The sequence below is a fragment of the Cebidichthys violaceus genome, unplaced genomic scaffold, assembly GCF_023349555.1.
Source record: "Cebidichthys violaceus isolate CVI_PGR_0920_01 unplaced genomic scaffold, fCebVio1.0.p SCAF_10, whole genome shotgun sequence".
In the NCBI taxonomy this organism is placed as follows: domain Eukaryota; kingdom Metazoa; phylum Chordata; class Actinopteri; order Perciformes; family Stichaeidae; genus Cebidichthys; species Cebidichthys violaceus.
The window spans coordinates 12,113,143-12,133,311 of record NW_027176263.1 but is presented as its reverse complement, the minus strand read 5'-3'; the positions used below and the strand labels follow the sequence as shown (position 1 = coordinate 12,133,311).

The following is a 20,169-nucleotide window of genomic DNA, read 5'->3' as shown; positions in this document are numbered from 1 at the left end:
TGGGCAGATTAAGAGTGACAGTGAGTGAGTTTGGGGCATCTAGAGGTGGGTGTTTCCCATGTAGGGCCCCATCCCTGCATACCATTCTGTACAGTACACAGCTTCTTTTTTTTAATATGTTGGGTTTTTTTCATGAGGGCATTTTTTTCCTCCATTCCTTTCCTTTCTCGGCGTAAACTTTCTAACCTCTTTGAAACATTTTGATGAGTTGCATTGAAAAGGTTTACGGTGAACAGCAGTGTTAGTGTGGACCTGTGGGTTTATGCTTCAGAGGCCTTGCAGGTCCAGGCGCAGTGCAGCCAACCCCCCCCCCCCCTTTCCTTCTCTTTCTGTCCCTCTTTTTTTGTTTCCGTTCGTCTTTCAGCAACTGTTTAAGAAACCAGCCACCATGCTGGTCAGGATGAAAGATTGATAGAGAGAGAAGGGATCAGTGTGAACAAACTCAACTGATTTCGTTCAAAGATAAAACATGGCATCACATTTTCTCATATCTGCATGATACAATGCACTAAATCATGACGGCTCGAATAGAGGTGGTATGAAGTTACTGTGCTGAGTGCAGTGTTCCATGTTGAGTCTGATGGGCTCATGTGTTTACCGCTATATTTCTTTTTTTGTCTTTTCTTTTCTGCTTTATTCTCCTCAGATGAAACGATATTCAGTTCGTTTTTATACATTCTTTTTTCTTTTTGCCAACAGCAATACCTTCCAACAATGCTCGACTTAGAAAACCTGTGCCCGTCAAAATAAGATCAAACCCAACTAGGCCCATTTTCACCCTCTCTGTGAAATTTATAAGCTAAAGCATACCTCTTTTACTGCCGTCCAGCTCCCCTCCCCCTGTCTTAAATTGGAGCCTTTTTGACAGAAACGTTTCTGTTTGACTTAGCTCGACAGGAGACCACCAACAATGCAACCTCTCAGCAGAAACATTTGTTCAAGTTTTTAATAATTTCTCTTCTCTTTTATGCTTCATCATCTCTTTTTTTTGATTTTTTTTTAAAACCATGTGTCCTGCCACGGTTGTGTTTTTAACAAATCATCAACAGGCTACAGCAGAGTCTCGGGGCAGCCACTGCTTGGCTTCCCTAGGAGGTGCGCTGACAGCGTGATGGTCTGAGGGGGCAGAGCTCAAGAGGTCAGGTCAGACCATTCAGTCTCACTGTGTGTGGAAGGACGAAGTTGGGCGGGGGGGGGGGGGGTAGCAGGAGGTGAGGAGCGAGGGGAAGGTGTGAAGGTCACGAGGGCGAAAATGAGAGTTTGGAGACGGTGTCATGCTGAGGAGATCCAGAGCCCACTAGCTGCCAGCCTGAGGTGTTTGCCTTGCCATTAACTTCACCACTATTTATTTTCAAACCTGCTGCAGCTGCGCCACATTGTCTGAAACGCCTGGTTTCTTTTTGGCAAGGGAATGTAGATCTTTGATAAGCACTACTGGACAGAATGAGCCGCTCTCATAAATGCAGTCGGACACTTATTCAGAGTGTGGGTGGAGGGCCTTGCAGTTAGCAGTTTGAAGGTGGGGTTTTAAGACCGAGATTAGGGGCTGCGGCTCCGACTGCAAGTCAGTAAGCTGTGGTCTGTGTCAGACAGGCGTAACAGCTCGCCTGCCCATAAAGACCAGAGGAGATAAAGAGATAAAAGTGCCCCCAGTCTGTGAGCTGATGCCCATAAAAGTGCTGCCATTGGTTCTCAGGGCTCCGTAGAAATGTGATCCTGTAAAAATATTTTCTTCTCATTAACCTGTCATCCGTGGAGCCATGACGCATAGCCGGGCCAGGGAGTGCTGGGGACAGAGTGGGGTGGGTGGAGGGGATTGTGCGGGTTGTCTAGGGGCCCAAGAGGGAGACTTACCAGCCTAGATGCTTTATTTGAAGGTCGTCCTGTGGTAATGTGTCGAGCAGGGTGAAAAGGCCTTTGGTGGGCCCCGGAGTGTTTAAACAGCAGCAGTTAACGTAAATCTCCCCAAACGAAGATGCACTCATACACACACACACACACACACACCCCCCACACACAAATGTATGTGTACATTTAGTCACAGACTGTGGTGAAAGTGGGCCTCTGTGGTCTATTCTGAGACACGGCTTGTTTGGACATGTCTTTCATTGCCGCTGTCCCTCTGTCCAGCCTGCTTCGTTTTTGGTGCTATTTGTCTAGCTGCATGTGTGTTTGTGTGAGCGGCGCTGTTTACGTGTGTCCATCAGCGGCAAGAGGCCCCCTCTGCCGTGCCCCCTTGTCTGGGCAGAACGTATGCGTTTCAACAGTCTTAATGCGATAGAAGGGGCGTATTGTGAGAGGGCTATGTTTGAGAGAGTGTACGGATGTAGGGATCAGGGCTTCTGTTTATTGTTTTTTTTTTTGACTAAGATTGGATGAATGTGACCCTGGGTCAGAGTGCTGGCCCGGGCCACCATAGGTTAGGTCTGCTCGGCTTCGGGTCACGCTAGGCCCCTTTGTATACTCACCGGGTTCAGGCTGGCCCTGAGTGACAACCAGCTGAATAACGTACTGCAAGGAGACCACAAATGTGACACGGTGACCGTATTTGTCTGTTTGGGTCAAATGTCCTTGTTTCTGCTGAGAGTGCTTGACAAGTGTTTAATCCTGACCTAATATCCCATTCGCTATTGCATTGAACCGCCTAGAATATAAATCAGGCTGCTTATTTGTATTGCATGTTATTTTTGGATATCTTTTGCCCGGAGCAAACAGAGCAAGGTCTAACATTAGTGAGCTCATCTATTTTGCGACCAGCCTGACATCACACTCTCGGAGCCGCTCTGTCTCACACTGAAGTGGGTGTTCAGTTGACCAGCAGATTACTGTATAACTTAATGCTCTTTCCTGTAGAGATTTTAAGCTGTTCTGACACTGTTAACAAAAATAGGCTTGTTGAGACTGCATTTAGACATTCTGCACAGTGCCTGACTTGTGCGCACACGCATAAAGGGACACCTCAGCTCGGGGTAGGGTGGGTGGAAACCCAACTGGAGATATGAGCAGGAAATCAGCAGCAGATGTGGGTGTAAAGTATCGCAGATGGAGGCAGGGAAACCCTCTTACTAGGACACCAAGTCCACCTCCTGTCTTCTGGTCTTTCTTCCACCGAGCCTGAAAGAGGATCACTTTGAACCATGACACTGCTGTGCCACTGCGAAGCAATAAATGATCTCATCCTCAAAAAGTCTCCCTCTAATGCAGGATGTGCTCGTGTCTGAGATCTCCCTCGTATCGACACATGATAGTGGGGCTAATAATAAAAAGACAGTGTCATAAAAGTAGTAGAAAGCAAGGGAGACACAAGAGGAACACAAGAACAAAGGGTAGGAATAATGATTTATAAAGTGAAACTTTAGTGATTTAAAGGGAAATTTGCAGATGTTCAACTTTATCTCTATCTTCCTGAGTTAGGGATAGAGTGTGGAAAAATACCTGCAGGTGCGCATCTGCAAAACCGTTGTTCTTCCTTCATCCAGTGATGTAATTCGACGCATTTGGAGACGATAAAGAACTACAGAGTGCTACTTCAGCTGTGGTAGCTGTCAAAAACATCTTTGTTTTATTCACTTGTGTTGCAATCTAGCTACGTTTCCAACAGTGCAGAGAACGGTATGGACAAGGATTATTTACAGTGTACATTATACAGTGTTTTGGCTGACTCGCATATTAAGCCGTATTTGGCCGGCGAGAGTTATGTTGGACGCTGTCGCCGACGACAACCTCGAGAGAAAGAGCCGCGTGTTACTATCCATGAAAGTTTTCCTCCTCACGGGACAGACTTGTGCTGGAGATCCTCTCAAGGATCCTGGAGATAAACTTGTAAAACCAAGACCAGCAGGGCGATTTTGGGGAGATATTTGTCAATCAAATTTGCTAATTTAATGGCCTACCAAGGGAAACCAAGAGAGCTTGGGTAATGTAGCACAACTTGACACACAATGCATCTTGGTCCAGGAGAAATCACTTTTCTTGGTCAATACAACACCTACTGGGACATAGATTTATTGTCAGTGGACTACATTTACCATCAGCACTGATTGAACATCTATATTTCGCTTTAAGGTGATATTAATTCTGCTGGCCTTAGCTCCTCATCGATTTTCTATTTTCTCAATTTAATGATTAATTGCTCGGTCTATGTAATGTCAGAATATTTCCCAAAGCCCAAGTGGATTTTTTTGAAATCGCTTTTTTTATTGTCTGACCACAACCCAAAGATATTCAATTTACAGTGATTTAAGACAGAAAAGCATCAAATCCTCACATTTGAGAAGCTGAAACCGGAGAAATATTTGGCATTGAATAATTTGTTGATTATCAAAACAACTGCTGATTTAATTTTCAGATTAATCAATTAAATGTTTTGTTTCAGCTCTACATGTAATGCCAGAGTCAAAGGATGGCTGCAGTAATCCACGAATCTGTCCACAACTCACACCAACGTCAGAGTTCTTCCTCGTTTTGCTCCTCACAAACCCATTTTGTGATGCACAAAACGCATCACTTCCTGTGCTGTCTAGAAGCTGTGTTCTGATTAAGAGCGACCTGGCGAGCGTTTCAAATACAGCAGCAAAATGTTAAAGTTTGACTAAACTGTTTTACTGGTGATGTGCTGAGGAAGAATGTGAATTCGTTTTTTTTTACCTGTCGACCATTTTGGACAACCTGGAGATGTGAAAGAGACGATGACAGCTGTCTCAACTCTACACACACCAAACTCATAGTCAGGCAAGGAGGAAGCAAAGAAGCAGGAGGCAAAAGCGGTGTAGGTTTTCACAAGGATTCCTTGGCTGCAGCGAGGCACTCCATTTATGCGTCTGATTAATTGCTTTTCATATAAATCATCATAGGTACGGGCCTGAGGCATCGCTCTGTATCTTGAGGGGTGTGAGAAAACAAGACAAGAATAAGGGGGGGGGGGGTGCACAATGAAGAAGAGGAACAAGGTGACAGTTATGCCTTTGAGTGGTTGAGTTGGTAATAAAGTTCCCTCTGACAGCAGGGCCTCTGCTATCTGTGTGTGTGTGTGTGTGTGTGTGTGTGTGTGTGTGTGTGTGTGTGTGTGTGTGTGTGTGTGTGTGTGTGTGTGTGTGTGTGTGTGTGTGTGTGTGTGTGTGTGTGTGTGTGTGTGTGTGTGTGTGTGTGGCCTGAAAAGAATGAGCGATGCTGTGTGACAGAGGGAGCTCGGCGTGATAATAGATCCGCAAAGTATTTCGTAACTACATGTCAAGCCCTGGTGGAGATGTGTGTTTATTTACTTTTGATGAATGAGGTTGTGCAATTGTTTACCCAGGGGCAGCTTGTTATTCAAATGAGGTCGAGTAATTTCCCCCTCCGTCTTGTTAAAGTTCATTTCATCGGGAAGAAGATTGCCTCCCTATGAACGGTGACCTCTGCGCATTACTTAACAAACACACTGAAAAACAATAGATCTGTCTGACTGAGTGCATTCTCCGACTTGTAAGTGTACAGTCTCCATTTTGTTTTATGTGGCGGCGATTGAATGCAGCTCTTTATTTTTCTAATCCGTCTGTTTTCCCTCTCGTCTCCATCTCACCCTCTGTCTGCTTAGCTCTTCCCCCACGTCAGTCTCTTTCCAAGCCCCCCCCCCCTCTTCATCCCAGTCTTCCAACATCCTCTCAGTCCTGGGCCCCTTTCATCCTGGCACCCAGACTGCTCCTATCAGTTCGCCTCAGTCCTCGTCTCAGTGACGTTAAATACCATCCCGTTACCCATCTGCACCTAATTTTTCTCTCGTCCCTCCCCGTCTTCATCCAATCTTCCTCTCTTTTCTCACACCTCCGACAGCAGCCAAGTCTGTCCCGCTAAAGTTTGTACATGTTTCCTTCTTTCTCCACTTGTTTTTTCATCCCCCAGCTCCTTTTCCGTCTCTCTAAACGAGCCTTTCAGGGGTTGTCAGTCATCGGCATCACCTCCGTATCCGTCTGAACATGCGAGCACAGAAAGGAGGGAAGGATGGAGGGATGGTGACGGATTGGTTTGTGAGGGAGGGAGGGAGGGAGGGAGGGTTTGGGCATTTAGAAAGGGAGGAACAGAGCCACTGAAGAGAGGAGGACCAAACCAAAAAGATATTCTTTGTCTGGGAAACCCTCAACCTGTTGATCGGCCGTGTAGCTAACTCAATTGAGTGGACACATTCAAAAACACATGTATACTTGCACACACAGATAAACCATCACTTCCTGAGGCCTTTTTCACAACACTCGCTAACATAGTTGGCCATTTAACTCCCAGCTATTAGATTGGCTCTTAGACTCTTCACACCAGTCTTCTCTCTCAAGGATGTAAGTTTCAGGAAACCATTACTGCATCCTCTGTTCTAAGTTACTGCTAGATAACGTGATGGATGTTGTGAGCAAGCTGACGCTGAAGCAGAAAACACTGGGCTGAAGAAGAGCCAAGGGAAGCTGCAGGGGTAGCTGTGAATTACAGGGCCTTCAAGCCAACCTGGGGAAGGAAGCAAATAAAGAAAGTCAGTGGTAAGCTCAGTCTTCAGTCCAATAAAGAGAAGAAGCTGACAGAAGCTTTTTGGTACTCTCATCTTTCTTCTTTTCCCTCTCCTCTGTCCAGACCACTAATAGCTGTGTCCTCTCACACTCCTCTGTCCTTCTCTTCAGCCTTTCCTCCGTTCAGCGGGAGAATTGCGCGTGTGCCATGACTTTACTGTTTCTCTCTCTCTCTCTCTCTCTCTCTCTCTCTTTGGTCAGATAGACCTCTCTTTCTGTTGAAGCGTCACAGCAAAGGACTGGAAATATCATTTTGGACTGTAAACACAAAACAGAGGCCTTCAGAAATCAGGAATCCACTTTGTATCAGTGTGCATATATAAAAGAAATAAAGTGCAACACAAAAACACAACTGCTTTTCTTCATGGACTAGTGGCATTCTCAAAGGTCTGTCCTCGCTTGTTTTCATTCTTCTCCTCTCTCTCTTACGCTTTCTCTTTAAAGACTAGCTACTCCGTTCGCACCTCTTGTTTCTGCTCTGTTTCTCCCTTCCACCGTCCCTATATACGCTCCCGGGCCGGGTTGAAGTGCAATGTCGGTGTGCCGAGTCCTATAGCGGTAAAGTATGCGTGTCTCACTGTGTCTCTACTGCTGGGCAGGTGTGTGTGTGTGTGTGTGTGTGTGTGTGTGTGTGTGTGTGTGTGTGTGTGTGTGTGTTTGTGTGTGTGTTTGTGCTTTTCTGCATAGAGAGGCGTGTCCCACTGCGGTGTTGAAGGAGCCTATAGAGGTGTGGCAGAGTGTGCGAGTGTCAAGCTGACTGCGCTGACAGTTGTAGAAGGCTGTAGGTTGTCGGGACACGGAGAGCATCCGATCAATGTGTGTGTCCACCGCTGCTACAGATGCATGGCATTCCACCACCATCCATCTGTTAGCGGAGGCACTTGAAGCACGTTGGCGTCTTTTTCTTCCGTCTGACATGCCTTCCCCCCCCCCCCCCCCCCCACAGCACAGCCTGTACATCAGCTTTGGCCTGTGTGATTCTATCAATTGAGTAATACTTTTTGCCGTTTCTCCCTGCACCCCTTCGCTTAGTTATGGAGCGCAGCAAAAAGGTGGCTGAAGGTGAGGAGGGAAAAGCCTGACTGAGTGAATCCTTTGCACTCTACTGTTTTCCATTTCTCAGTGCTGTAAAGCAGCGTAGTTCATTCTCATGGCGTCCTATCCTGCATGTAATAACAAGCAGCATATTTTCCATAAAGGCCCACTGACGGATGGGTCGTGGTCAGAGCACCACGGATGGTATTTCCTTTGTCTTGCTTATTTTGAGTTCGTAATGACATCTGCATTCGTTTTTTTTCTCTCTCTCGTCCTGCACTTTTTGACCTCAGCTGTGTATGAAACCGTGTGTTGATGAAATTTTGGAGTCTTTGCCCTCCAGTTTATTCTCTCTAAAAAAATAGATATTATTGTGGGTTTGTTGCAGGCGCCTGCATGTACAGAGCTATATCAGCAGTTTGTGTTTGTTTGGTGGCGTGTGATAGAACACAGGTCTCTGATAATGGAGTCGCCTCCTTTTCTGTTCATTCAACCCCTTCACTCTTTTTCTCTCTGTGCCCTGCAGCTGTTTTTGTTCAGCTTGGTTTACTTTCCATCCAAAATGTTAGGTCAAATACAGACTTGTACCCATTTCACAAGCACACATTACAATATGCTGGTGTGTTTACATTTCCTGCTCGGCCTCGCAGACAACATAACACTCCTGACACAGAGACTCAAACAAAGAACTTAAACAGAGCAGAGCTTGATCCAGGTCTCACCCCTGATCCTGACCCTGAGGTCACTTTACAACTTGTCAAACCTTTGACCCTAAAAGGTTACGAGCGTAGTGTGTAGGGCCGTCCTCGACCAAAGAAAATCTTTGCTGACTTACACTCATACGATTTTTGTTGATTAAATCTATTTTCCACACAAAAGCACCACTCTATTGTGTTTACCAGAGATATGGTCTTAACTGTATTGGGAATAATTCATTCAGCATGAATAAAGCATAAAAAAAAGACTAATCGACCAAATGTATCTTCATCGACTGTAAGGCCAAAATGGCCGATAATTTGTGTAAGAAGAAACAGCCCTAGTAGTGTCAATTAGTGTTACCAAGGCTGTAAAAATGTATTGTTTTTAATATTGATTTATCCGTTTTGTGTTTTAATTAGTCTATGAAATGTCATAAAATAGTTAACAATGCTCAAAACCGAAAAATATGTATTTAATTTGCTTGTTGAGTCCAACAAACGATATTAAGGAATTTATGGCAATATAAAATAATGAAGGAAATTCTGACATTTAAGAAACCGTTAAAAGCCAGAGTTTGGCATTTTCCCCGGACAAAACGGTTCATAACTAATCGATTTTCAAGCAGGAGTTCTAACCCTCTTTCTCCCTCTCTCTGTCCCTTTTGTATCCCCAGGGGCAGTACCGGCCTTCAGACCTCCTGTGCCCAGAAACCTATGCCTGGGTACCAATAGAGCAATGCGTACCCCAGTTGGAGAACTCCCGCTATGCTCGATTCAACCAGGATCCTGATGCAGGTACAACTATGTAGCCCCCTACCGTTACCATTATTCATTCAGCGTCTGAAACTTACTGAGCTGCCACTTTGAGCGCCGTCTTAGAATCCTCCAGTTCTTCCTACACGCTGTTCTGGATGAACCCGTGAACCTTGTGTTGACGTCTGATCCAGTTTCACGGTGGTGCTGTATTGAAATCTGTGTGCTTGCTCCGAGGCAGCCTGCAGTCACTGAACAGGGGTGAACAGCTCGCGCAGTCCTCACTCCACCATGATCCTTCAGCATGGTCAGAGCAGAGCCAGCGGAGTCATTATGGAAGGACCGTGTTGCCATTAGATGAATAGTGATATTTGCTCTAATAAACCACGTGCAGAAGGTAGACTGGCAGACGGCCATCGCCTGGACTGGCGAGTTGTGAGAAGGGGGCCAGGGAGAGTTTTTAATAGAATCTGAGAGGAAAGATTTGAATGTTTTTTTTTTTTTTTTTGCATAGATGCATGGCTAGAGAGACTATATACATTATATACGATACATTTTTTATCTCCTTTATTACTCCTTTAATTAATCAGTCTCTGCTCACTCTGCTGTATGGATTCAGCATTTTTGTGCTCTTGGTGGTTTTCAGTGAATGTTCTGTAGCTCCCACAAAAATCTTACTGAAAATGTTCGCATGTTATGTTATATGCACGCGGAGCAGAAAGACTCCCACCTCATGTAGAGTGACATGGTCCAGTGTAGGGCACTGCTCAGCCTCGGAATGAAGAAGTTAAATACGCTTTACTGTACAGATAGTGGATACTGTATGATAGGAGATGACTGGAGGTTGTTGGTATGAGGGAACATTGTGCATGGATTTAAACATAGGCACATACATAATATGGATATTGCTAGTGTTTGTAACCCGAGTGGTTGCGCATGCAGAGGCCAGCCGTCTCCTGTTTACTCTTTCCCATTAATCTGCATCACCGAACAGGCACCGAACAGGAAAGAGACACTGATAGACGGTAATGGGAGATGTCAAGTAGACTAGGATTGATAGATGAAGAGTCAGAGATGGAGAGTAGAAGAATAGATGGAAAGAGAGAGTGGGGAGACGTGCTGAAAATGATTTTATAGAGATTTGAAGTGAAAGGGAGGCAGGCTGGTGGTTGTGTGCTGGCACTAGAAGAGAGAGAAGTACAATACAATGAGAGACAGATTGACAGGGAGGTGGAGGAGGAAAGAAGGATATGTGATTCTGAAGAAAGGCAGCTCAAGAGTTTGTTGTAGTGAGGTCATACCTGGACTCATGCCATGCAGAGATGTAAAAACCAACACAAATGATGAACTTCAAAGAACAAAGATCTCTCTGGCACTGATCAGGAGGCAACCTCTGGATCTGAAAAGTGAAGCCAGTGCTGAAGTGCCTTGAACTTGCATTCTCTCTACTGGCCATCAGGGGGCGACTCCTCCAATTGCTAAAAGAAGTCTGATTGTATAGAAGTCTATGAGAAAATGACTCTACTTCTCACTTGATTTATTACCTCAGTAGACATTGTAAACATGAGTTTATGGTCTCAATCTAGTTTCAAGTCTTCTTTAATACAGCATGATGTTCATTTAGTATGTTAGGTTCCCATTTATAGTAAACTAGATGATAAACCACCCCTATGCTTTAGGGTGGGCTACCACACCGTTGTCCGCTCTTGGAGTTGTCCATGTTGTCGTCTTACAACTTTAACCCTTTCACAGTTTGTTTTCAGTTCATGAAAGTTAATTGTACCGGTTTTGGTCGTTTAAAAATGTCTTATTTGGCATTCGGTTGTACTTGGATGCATCCTCGCTTGTCACTTCTGATTGCAAAAAAACAAGATGGCACAGCCAAAATTAAGAACTCAAACCAATGGGTTGTTATACAGTCTGTGGCATTGATGCCACTTTCCAAAATAAAATGTTAACACTTGTCTCAAGGAAATAAGGACTCTACATTTTTGATTTCATGGCTAGCCTTTCTTGTTGACTCAAGTGGTGGTGAAAGCACCACACCCGGGGAAAAATGACCTTTAATAGAGTATTTGTAGGATGGTTATTTAACAGGTTGCCATAAACAGCTTAGCTGGTGGCAGGTCTGACATTTTCTTGTCAGTTATACCACTAATTCCAAAATGGGCACAAATGACTGAGGACCAGGTGGCGGTTTCAGAGTTAGTTGTTTTTACTGCGGCCAGAGTGTTTGTGTGCCTGTGGCTCTTGCGGTGCCTCCATTGCTGCGTGGACTGATGATCTTGGACGAGTCCTGACATTTTTTTTATCGAAGGCCTGGCTGTCCGAAAAGCAGTCTCGTTAAATTTCAGTGCTAGCTGTCTTGATGGTTAGCTCTCAGGTCTGTTGCCAAGCTGCGTGGTGCCAGACTGTGTGGAGGGTTCTGTCGTCTCCAGAAATACACCCAGTGGTCAGTCTGCAGTGTCATCGTCAGGTTAGCAGCATGGTACGCTGTTTAGGCCTGTGGCCCGGTCCTAATTGGCAGTATATCAATGTGTGGCTTCTTTGTGGCCTTAATAAAGACATGTTGCAATTTCATGGCCTGGGGAAGTCCTGACTGCAATTCATGGTGTAGGAATCTCCTATGTAAAAAAATCAGCTGCAGCTCGTCCAGAATGCTGAGACCTCACAAACCCAAAGAGAGTGGAGCACATTACTCGGGCCTAAATACATCTCTGATTTACTTGTACGTTGCGAAGCATCCAGACCCCTCGGGTGATGTGTAGGGGGCTTACTGAGTGTTACCTGGGTCAAAACTAAGGGAGGTGAGGCAGCTTCTAGTTTCTAACCTGTGGAACAAGCCAACTGAGTACCTGAGGTCTGCTGAAACTGTAATAATGTTCACTGTGGCTTTCCAATAAATTAGATGAATACCTTCTGTTTTTAATCTGTAACTATTTATTTGCTTGCTTTTGCTTAATGTTTTTATTGCTTTTTAAAATCCAATTTCTCTCAAATCTACAGCTATTTATTTGCACGTTCTCGCTTTGCTTGTTTTTATTGTCTTTTAATTGCAATTTTAATGTTTTCTTAACGTCTCATGATTAATATATATCTAGGCCCGTTTAAAGTACTTTGAACAGCGGTGCCTTGTCTTAGCTATTTTAGTGTGTTGTGTTTTTTTTTTTGCTCACTATGCTTTCATGAAATAGGAGTGTCACACTCATCTTTGTTTCTTACTGTTGATTTACAACAAACATACAACAGAATGTATTGTCAAATACAGCTCCTGAAATTTGTATCCATAACCCTGTCAACAGAGTTAAGCTAAGTTTGTGATGCATCAAATAAATGTGCTACTGTGAGATAAATTACAAAGCTCGGTAGAGATAAGGGTTAGGATTGTAGGAATATACATATTTTCAAAGAATTCATACGACAAGTCAGAGCATGTTTTTAGCGGATCAAAAGACATTCTGTAAGATGCTCTGAAGTATCTCCTACTCCTTGAAGTCTTTTAGTACTTGGTTGAATGCATGTTACTTGTCTTTTTGTCGAGCCCAAAATAACAATTACACTTACAGTACAATCTCCAGTCGTGTCCATACACAGACTGATAATACAACTTGGAATACTTGAAAGTGAGAACCTGAGAACAAAGGATCTAAAAATAACATTTTTGTTTAAGAAATTTCAGTTTTCAAACTGTCAGCAAATTCCCCAACTAAGGCCTGCCTCGAACTCCAAACCTCACCCAGGGGTGAAAGAGAATTAGGGTTGCTGGGTGTGTGTTCAGATTGTGAACCCGGGTGACCAGGTTACAGAGCTAGTCTTAATGAGGTGTGTCAAGACGGCTAATCCAAAGTTTACACTACTCTGTCCAAAGCAGGCTCACATTGATTACATGCCTGTTGCTGACACATCGAGGGCCCTAGGGCTCCAGCAAAAGTACATACAGTACACACACACACACACACACACACACACACATTCTACACAGCACATATGTGTTATCTCTCACACACTCATAATCTAGTGTTTGCTTGAGGGAGAAAGAAGTAGGGGCATTGCCCGCTCAGCAGGATAAACACACCAAAAAATGTGTGACATAAGTAGTCACCCCCTGGACCTCGAGTGCGTCCAGCAGGCGCCAAACCAGAAGCACGCAATTACGCACTGCGATACACAAACTACACAATGCATTTAGAAAAATACCTTAACTGTTAACATGGAATATTGGTCTCATACGAACGCGATATCCTGACAGCACCCACCACCCATGACCCCTTCTGCCTTCTTCACTATGTTTCTAGCTTTTACAGTTTTCACTTTCATATCTTGTCTCACTGTCAGAGCCACTTTGCTCTGCTCTTCAGAAGGCTTTCTGCCACTTAGCCTGACTCGTGCTAATGTCCCCATTCAGAGTGGAGGGGAGACGGATATCACTCCTCTCTCAGTTTCTTGTTAGAAAGCGGGAGGTAGCTGTTTCTAGTTTTTTCTATCCCCGGATCTGCTGCACTTCTACTGCTGCGGAAGAACCTGTTTCTCATTTTAGTAACAATAATGAAAATAATATCCTTTAAAAGCCAGGGGAATTCTCTTGTTGCTTTCTTTACGGAGGAGGTCAAAATTCATGGTCGGCTACAGAGATGCAGGGTCAGCTGGACGGATGTGTGCCAACACAGGGGCTTGAACCCAGGTCTTATGGTCAAAGTGCAGTCTTCTTAGTCACTCTACTACATCACCATTTTGGCCTCTTTCTTTTCAAACGTATGCTCTGTTTTGGATCTTGCGACATTGGGTCATAGGAGACGGTCATAACCTGATGGCCCGCCTTTGACCGGCGTCCGGTGTTAAGCAAGTGTTCTGAAAGCTGGAGATGGATGGGAAGAGAGAGAGGAGCGTGGCGAAGTGTCGAGGCCCCTTAGCCTCGACTCTGACCCTCTCACTCCCTCACCGACCTTCACCACTCCTCTTCCCCCCGACCCTTGAACCCCCGACCCAGAGGAGCCGTGACCTCAGAGCGACGTGTCACTGAACGTCCGGTGGGCCTGGCGGGAACGGGGTCTGGAGCCACTCAAGATGGGGGGGGGGGCACTGGGGCACTGGTGGAGGACGGAGTGAGTAAAGAAGCAATGAAAGATGTTTATGTGAGGAGCGGATGTTTGGATTGCCTTGAGTAAGAGAGAAGGAGAGATGGGGCCTATGCACTGTGTTACTGTTGAGGTTAATAGACCTTCTTAAAGCTACATGCTGCTCTGTGATATGTTCACTACTTTATATCTTCACAAGGGGAGAGTGGTGCATTAGAGCAATGTCACATTTGAGTAAACAAATGTGCCTCTGCGTAACTGTTGCGCAAGTGGGCTGTCACACTAATAAAGAAAATGAGAGAGGCGCTTAGAGAGACAATGCTGAGGCTAGCTTAAGTTATTCAGGAAGCATCAAACATTGAAATACTTTTGACTTTTATCCCATCAGGAACCCATTAATTCTTCGTGGACCGAAATTACATAACATGTTTACATCTTTTTAAAAACCCATTTCCCCCCTCATGGTGAGACTTAACATACTGCTGATTTTCTTAGTTTAAAAGTTTATATCAAGCATTCCTCAATTATGTGACTCAGCAGTTTCTGGAGAAGGGGAAAGACACAGTGGTTAGGGCATTACTGAGCAGGGAAATGAGGCTAATACATAAAATATGAATCTACAGGGAACTGTGAAATAAAAAAAAATAAAAATTGAAATATGAAAATGTCTATGGAGATTTGGGGGTGTGAGAGCTAAAGAGCCTCAGGGCTTTGTGTTTATAACGAGCACTCTTCTGTCCTCTGGCTTGATTTTCAGTTAGCGTCTGTGCTAAGTTGAACATTTGGATATTCACTCACTGTCAAGTCACGAGTCACACACGTGACTGTTTGAATTCTCTCTTTTGTGAGATCTCAACGTTTTCCCAAAGTGCATTTTATCTGCAACAAGGTCGATTAACTCATGTTGCTTTTAACAAGTTTCTGATCACTCCCAGCCCTCCGAATAGTCAAGGTTCAGCCGGAGTGCCTCTTACACCAGGGATTCCTTTTAACATCTGGCACAAGAGAAAAGACTTGTTTGTGGCATTACATCACCGTTTAGAAGCTTTTCTCTCTGTTGTCTTGTTTTTCCAGTTTATTAGGTGATCAGGTGGGAGTCAGCAGACCTGTGGCGAATATTTTAGGAATTAGGCAGAAATATGTGCAGTCGGCTCACTCGTACCACCTGGGTGCTCAGCTGTGAGCCACATGGGTGTTGTCATGGGGAGTGGTAGTGGCGGGTGGGAGGCCTCTGAGCTCTATTAATACCAAATCTAACTCGCTCCTGTTTGACTGATGTGTCGCCATGGGCCTGGCAAGCTATTCCACTCCACTCCGTAGCCTGGCCTGAAGTTTATTTTCATCTGCTTCCTCTTAGCTAGGCCAGACCAGGATTGCTCCAGACAGGACAGACTGGTTGGATGAAGTACTGTAGAGTTTCTAAAGGGGGGGGTGTACATTTCAGAAGGCACGGTATGAATTTAAAATTGTTGTAACAGCAGAATGCTCGGAGAAGACGAGCTGAGGGGCTTCGCGAAGAGATAAAAGCATTTTAAGAGGAAAATTAGAGGGACTAGAGCAGGGATGTCACATACTTACTGAACTCTCAGTGAATGCAAATGAAGGACTCCTCAATTCTGACTGGAGTGAAAGATTAGAGCTCACGATGGATTTTGAGACCACTTGCATTCACACATGTGCGGTATATCTGGGTTAGGTTGGCTCAGTTGATAGCGCCTGCTGTGACGCTCCCTCGCATGTCGTTTTGGCGCCAGCTGTGGGCAGCTTGGCTCAACCTCGCACTCCTGGAGGCAGCTGTTTTAGTGTCAGAGAGAGGGTCATCTGGTTTTTACCCCTTTTTTATTTTTTTTTTCCATCCGACTCTCCAGAGGACCATTTGTAGCTGCTGAACACGCACAGTGTAGAGATTAGCAGTGTTTTCACTGGTCTGATGGGAGCTGGCAGCGTACGATACAGGACCTAATGAAATGCCGAGTTTGGCAAGGCAGCGGGGAGCGAGGCCCCGTAAACAAGGCCAACTAACTATCCTGCTCACACACCACCGTGACTCCACGTTTAGGGCAAAGGGGAATTAGAGCTGTGTGTGTGTGTGTGTGTGTGTGTGTGTGTGTGTGTGTGTGTGTGTGTGTGTGTGTCTGCTCCTCCAACAGCTTCTCGGAACAATGGCGTATCCTCGCCAAGTCACTCGGAGGTTAACTCATAAGAACGGGGGAAAATAAGGCCAATGTTAATTGTGCTTGATGTGTCTACGCTGCTCCTTATTATGTCCTTGTGTTTGTGTCCAGGAGATGCTCGGGTGCTGAAGGACGTGGGCAGAGCTCTGGTGCTATACAGACGGGCCGTGATGCCCTACGCAGCCTACTCCCGCAAGCGCAAAGGCTCCAGCGACGAGATGGAGGTGCAGCAGTACGCCGACTTGGTTGGCCAGCACTGTGCCGAGAGGATCCTGCTCTACCGCGCCTAAACACACAGCGTCGCACCACTGCACCTTTTTAATACGTACGTGAATACACAGCCCACAGCAACGTCTGTCTGTTCACGTATGTCCGTGCGTCTTCCTCACTGTCTGTGAAAGTGCTTTCTGCTGCCGCTCCCAGTAGTCTGACCGCGCTTAGCTCTACAAAAGCTGGAACAAACGCAGTAGCCTCTCACTATCTATGTATGTATCCATTCACCCGTTGGCCTCATTCATCACTTATGTCTCATTCACATTTATTTACGTTTTATTCGTCAATTAATCCTGCAGCATCCATTCTCACTTTAGTTCGACTGCCTCCTGTTGTTTGATTTGTCTCCCTTCAGGGACCGGCCCCTCGAATGTTATTTTAATGTTCTGAATTAATCGCTTTGATTTTTTTGTCAACCTCAATTCTTAAGTAGCTGGTGTTCCTGGTGATGATGCTACACACACACACACACACACACACACACACACACACACACACACACACACACACACACACACACACACACACACACACACACACACACACACACAGGTGACAGCTCTCCTCTGAACTGACACAGGTTTAGATGTAAGCATGTTGTCCTTTGAATGTTCAGTGATTTTGGTTGTCCGTCGCTTCCATTATATCTCCAAACTTCACTGCACCACGACATGATTTTTTATTTTATTTTTTCAATCACTGGGTTTATTGATAGCAACAAACTTGCTGTTTTTAATGTTTTTGTCTGTAATATTTATAGCTTTATTTGCTTTTCTTTTAATATTGACACTGTTATTTTTTGTTAAGCCAAATAAATGGGTTGTATATTCCTTGCTCGAATTTTGTGGCTTTCCTTTGCATGCTAATTATTCAACACAACCCTGAATCCACCGGCAGTGGGATTTTGGGAACAATAATGCATTAAAAGTCGTCGCAGTGTGCCGTGAGAGATCATCAGCTGTGCCGTGGAAAAATATCATTTAGTTGCTGCAAATCATTTTCCATTGTTGAGCATCTGAGTCTGCAACATAGTGGCTGGCTAAGTAATTAAATACTCTTCCATGCCAGTGGGTGGCAGTAAGTAGCGCATTAATGACCTTGTTAATTAAAACGGTAGAATTAAATGATGCGCGGGACAGGTTGCGTGACAAGACGAATAGCGATGGAGAAATATTTGAAAAGGAAAAATGCAGACTCTGAACTGGGCCCTGGACAAAATTCTAACCCAGATGAAAAGCCTAGTATGAGTGCTGGTCAAAAGAAAGAAAAAAACAGTGAGCTTGAGCCAATACAGGGAAAGTTCTCTTTCTTTTGGATTTACTTTCACCGGGGATCCGACTGCACCGGCTCCGTTATGCTCGGTGTGTGGGGAAAAGCTATCCAACAATGGTCCCAAGCAAGCTTATATGTCAATGTGTCATTTTGTAACTGTTTTGGTTGTTGGTGTGCCGCAGGATCTTTTTAATGTAATAACTGTACCGCGGCTCAGAAAAGGTTGAAAAACACTGGTCTAGCTGGCACAAACTGTGTATATTTGTGTAAAGATGTACACATACTAAAAACACATGCCCAGAGATACATGCTTGACTTGAGACTTGTTGAATTGGGCCAAGCAACAGGTGTTGGATATATGAGCCGGCAGAACACAAAACGCCTATTGCCTCTCGCCCTCAGAGTGTCAACAGCAGGTCATCGCTCAGCCAGAGCAGGGCTCGGCTCAGCTGGTGCCAGCAGCCAGGCTTGCTAGTTTAACTTTAACTAGTTATGTAACCGATTTCAGATTTAACAGATACCCTGGTAAGAGTGTTAACTCAAAAAAAACAAAACTATGTGTAAATGTATCTGCAACCCCTTTTTGGGCTTTACATTAATCACAGAAGGTATCTGATGACTAGTGTATATTTTAATGCTTTAAACCAGATCAATGGCAATTCGTTGCCGGCAACAGCTGTGGCTGGAAGCATTATGTTCCTCTTGTCTTTTTGTCCGTCCAGTCCTCAGGAAAGTACAAAGGCAATTTCTTCAAACCTGGGACAAACATCCACCTGGACTCAAGGATTAACTGCGTAGAATCTGGTCGCTGTGAGCAATAACTTTAAGAGTTGAGTTTCACACAAATGTCTGATTAGATAAAATGATGAGGTTTTGGACCAGTTTACATCCAAAGGATGTAAACTGCAACGTGACTGGTTGATGGAGGCATAAAACCATGAAGCGGTAATTCTAGTTTCTTTTTCTTTGAATCAGAATTCTTTTGAGTCAGAATTCAAATCTGGACATCATTAGCCAAGTTGTGTGTGGGATAGCTCTAACATAGCGGGTCAAGTATCCTATTCTTCTGGATGCGCACCTAGAAACACACCTTCATGCAGCTAACTGAGTGAAAAGAGTAGCCACAGACTGTAAAACGTCAGCTTGGCCCTGGACTAGACTTGTATTTGTGCAGCAGCTCTGCTCTCCAGTGGGGCCTGACATGCCACCCATTATGCCAGCCTGCGTGTCTGCACCCAATCCCAAGAATACAGTTGAGAGAGTCAGTATCTGAAGTTTAAGCTCAACCTGGGTTTAAGAGCAGCCTGTGTCCTCAAGAATTAGGATGGATTGACAGGCTAATTCTCCAAGAGGGGAACACTGACGCTGGCTAGTGGCCCTGTTGGATTGACTGTTTCTTTCCCACATTAGGCATGCTTCCCCTTGGACTTAATGTGCACTCACACAGGCACAGGCACACACACACACACACACACACACACACACACACACACACTCCTGGCACTGTCACAAGTAGTTAGTCTTGGTGGACGCCACACATAAGAAAACATGTGCCAGTGCTGTGGTGGACCTCTTTCTGTCAAAACAAGTGGCCTGGACCGGTCGGCTGTTTTATAATGAGTCCATAATGCTGCAAAACACAGCATGGCAGAGTTTGGACATTACCCTGATATATAATTGTGTCACTGCTCATAATTCTTATTAGGTATGAGGTCTGTACTGACCATGCTCTGCTGCTGAAATACTGTTCAGCCAAAGGTCAACATTCACAGAATAAAGGGGCTTGGAAAGAAGGCTACATTTTCATGTCAGACCTGAGTCACAGAGATGGTTTAAATATCCCTATGGTTTATTTTAGGCTGTGTTGGTGCCAAATGGTTGGGGTTTGTCACACTGGAAAATAAAGAGACTGCCAAGAAGCTGGGAAAGGAGAGTATGACCCTGTAGTAAGATAACCTAAAGAGCTATTATTCTATTCTGAAGAAAATGTATGTGTGCACTAAAAATTGCACACTGACTATCTTCATGTTTATTATTTGCATGTGACATGTTGTATGGGAGTTGAATGTCAGTTAAGGTTGAAGTAGTGAAAAGAATGGAAATGCCTGTTGAATTTTAGGAGCCAAAATTTGGTAAAAATTAGTTGAATTGTAATAAGTGAAAGCATTTGCAAATGTGGTTTCAAGTTGTGTCCAATCTGCAGTTGAAATGTCAGCTTGTGAAAGTAGTGGAAGTGTCTGCTGAGATGAAAGCTGCTGAAATGTCAGTCAATGTGTCAGCCATGAAAGACTATTTTAAAGAGTAAAAGATGAAAGAACTTGAAAAGTTAGTTGAGATGTGAAAGATGAAAGGAATTGAA

The 20,169-nt window shown here is 44.6% G+C and overlaps 1 protein-coding gene across 4 annotated transcripts in view; it reads left to right on the top strand.

The window, feature by feature from the left end:
- Window positions 1-17,368, top strand: part of LOC137884148 (arginyl-tRNA--protein transferase 1) — a 53,919-nt gene extending 36,551 nt beyond the window's left edge. For all 4 annotated transcript variants that reach the window (XM_068725866.1, XM_068725864.1, XM_068725856.1 and 1 more), the window contains 2 exons: window positions 8,938-9,058; window positions 16,377-17,368. In XM_068725866.1, the coding sequence (XP_068581967.1) occupies window positions 8,938-9,058; window positions 16,377-16,555 (300 nt within the window). In that variant the 3' untranslated portion in view covers window positions 16,556-17,368. The remainder of the gene's footprint in view (window positions 1-8,937; window positions 9,059-16,376) is intronic.
- The last annotated feature ends 2,801 nt before the right edge of the window (window positions 17,369-20,169 follow it).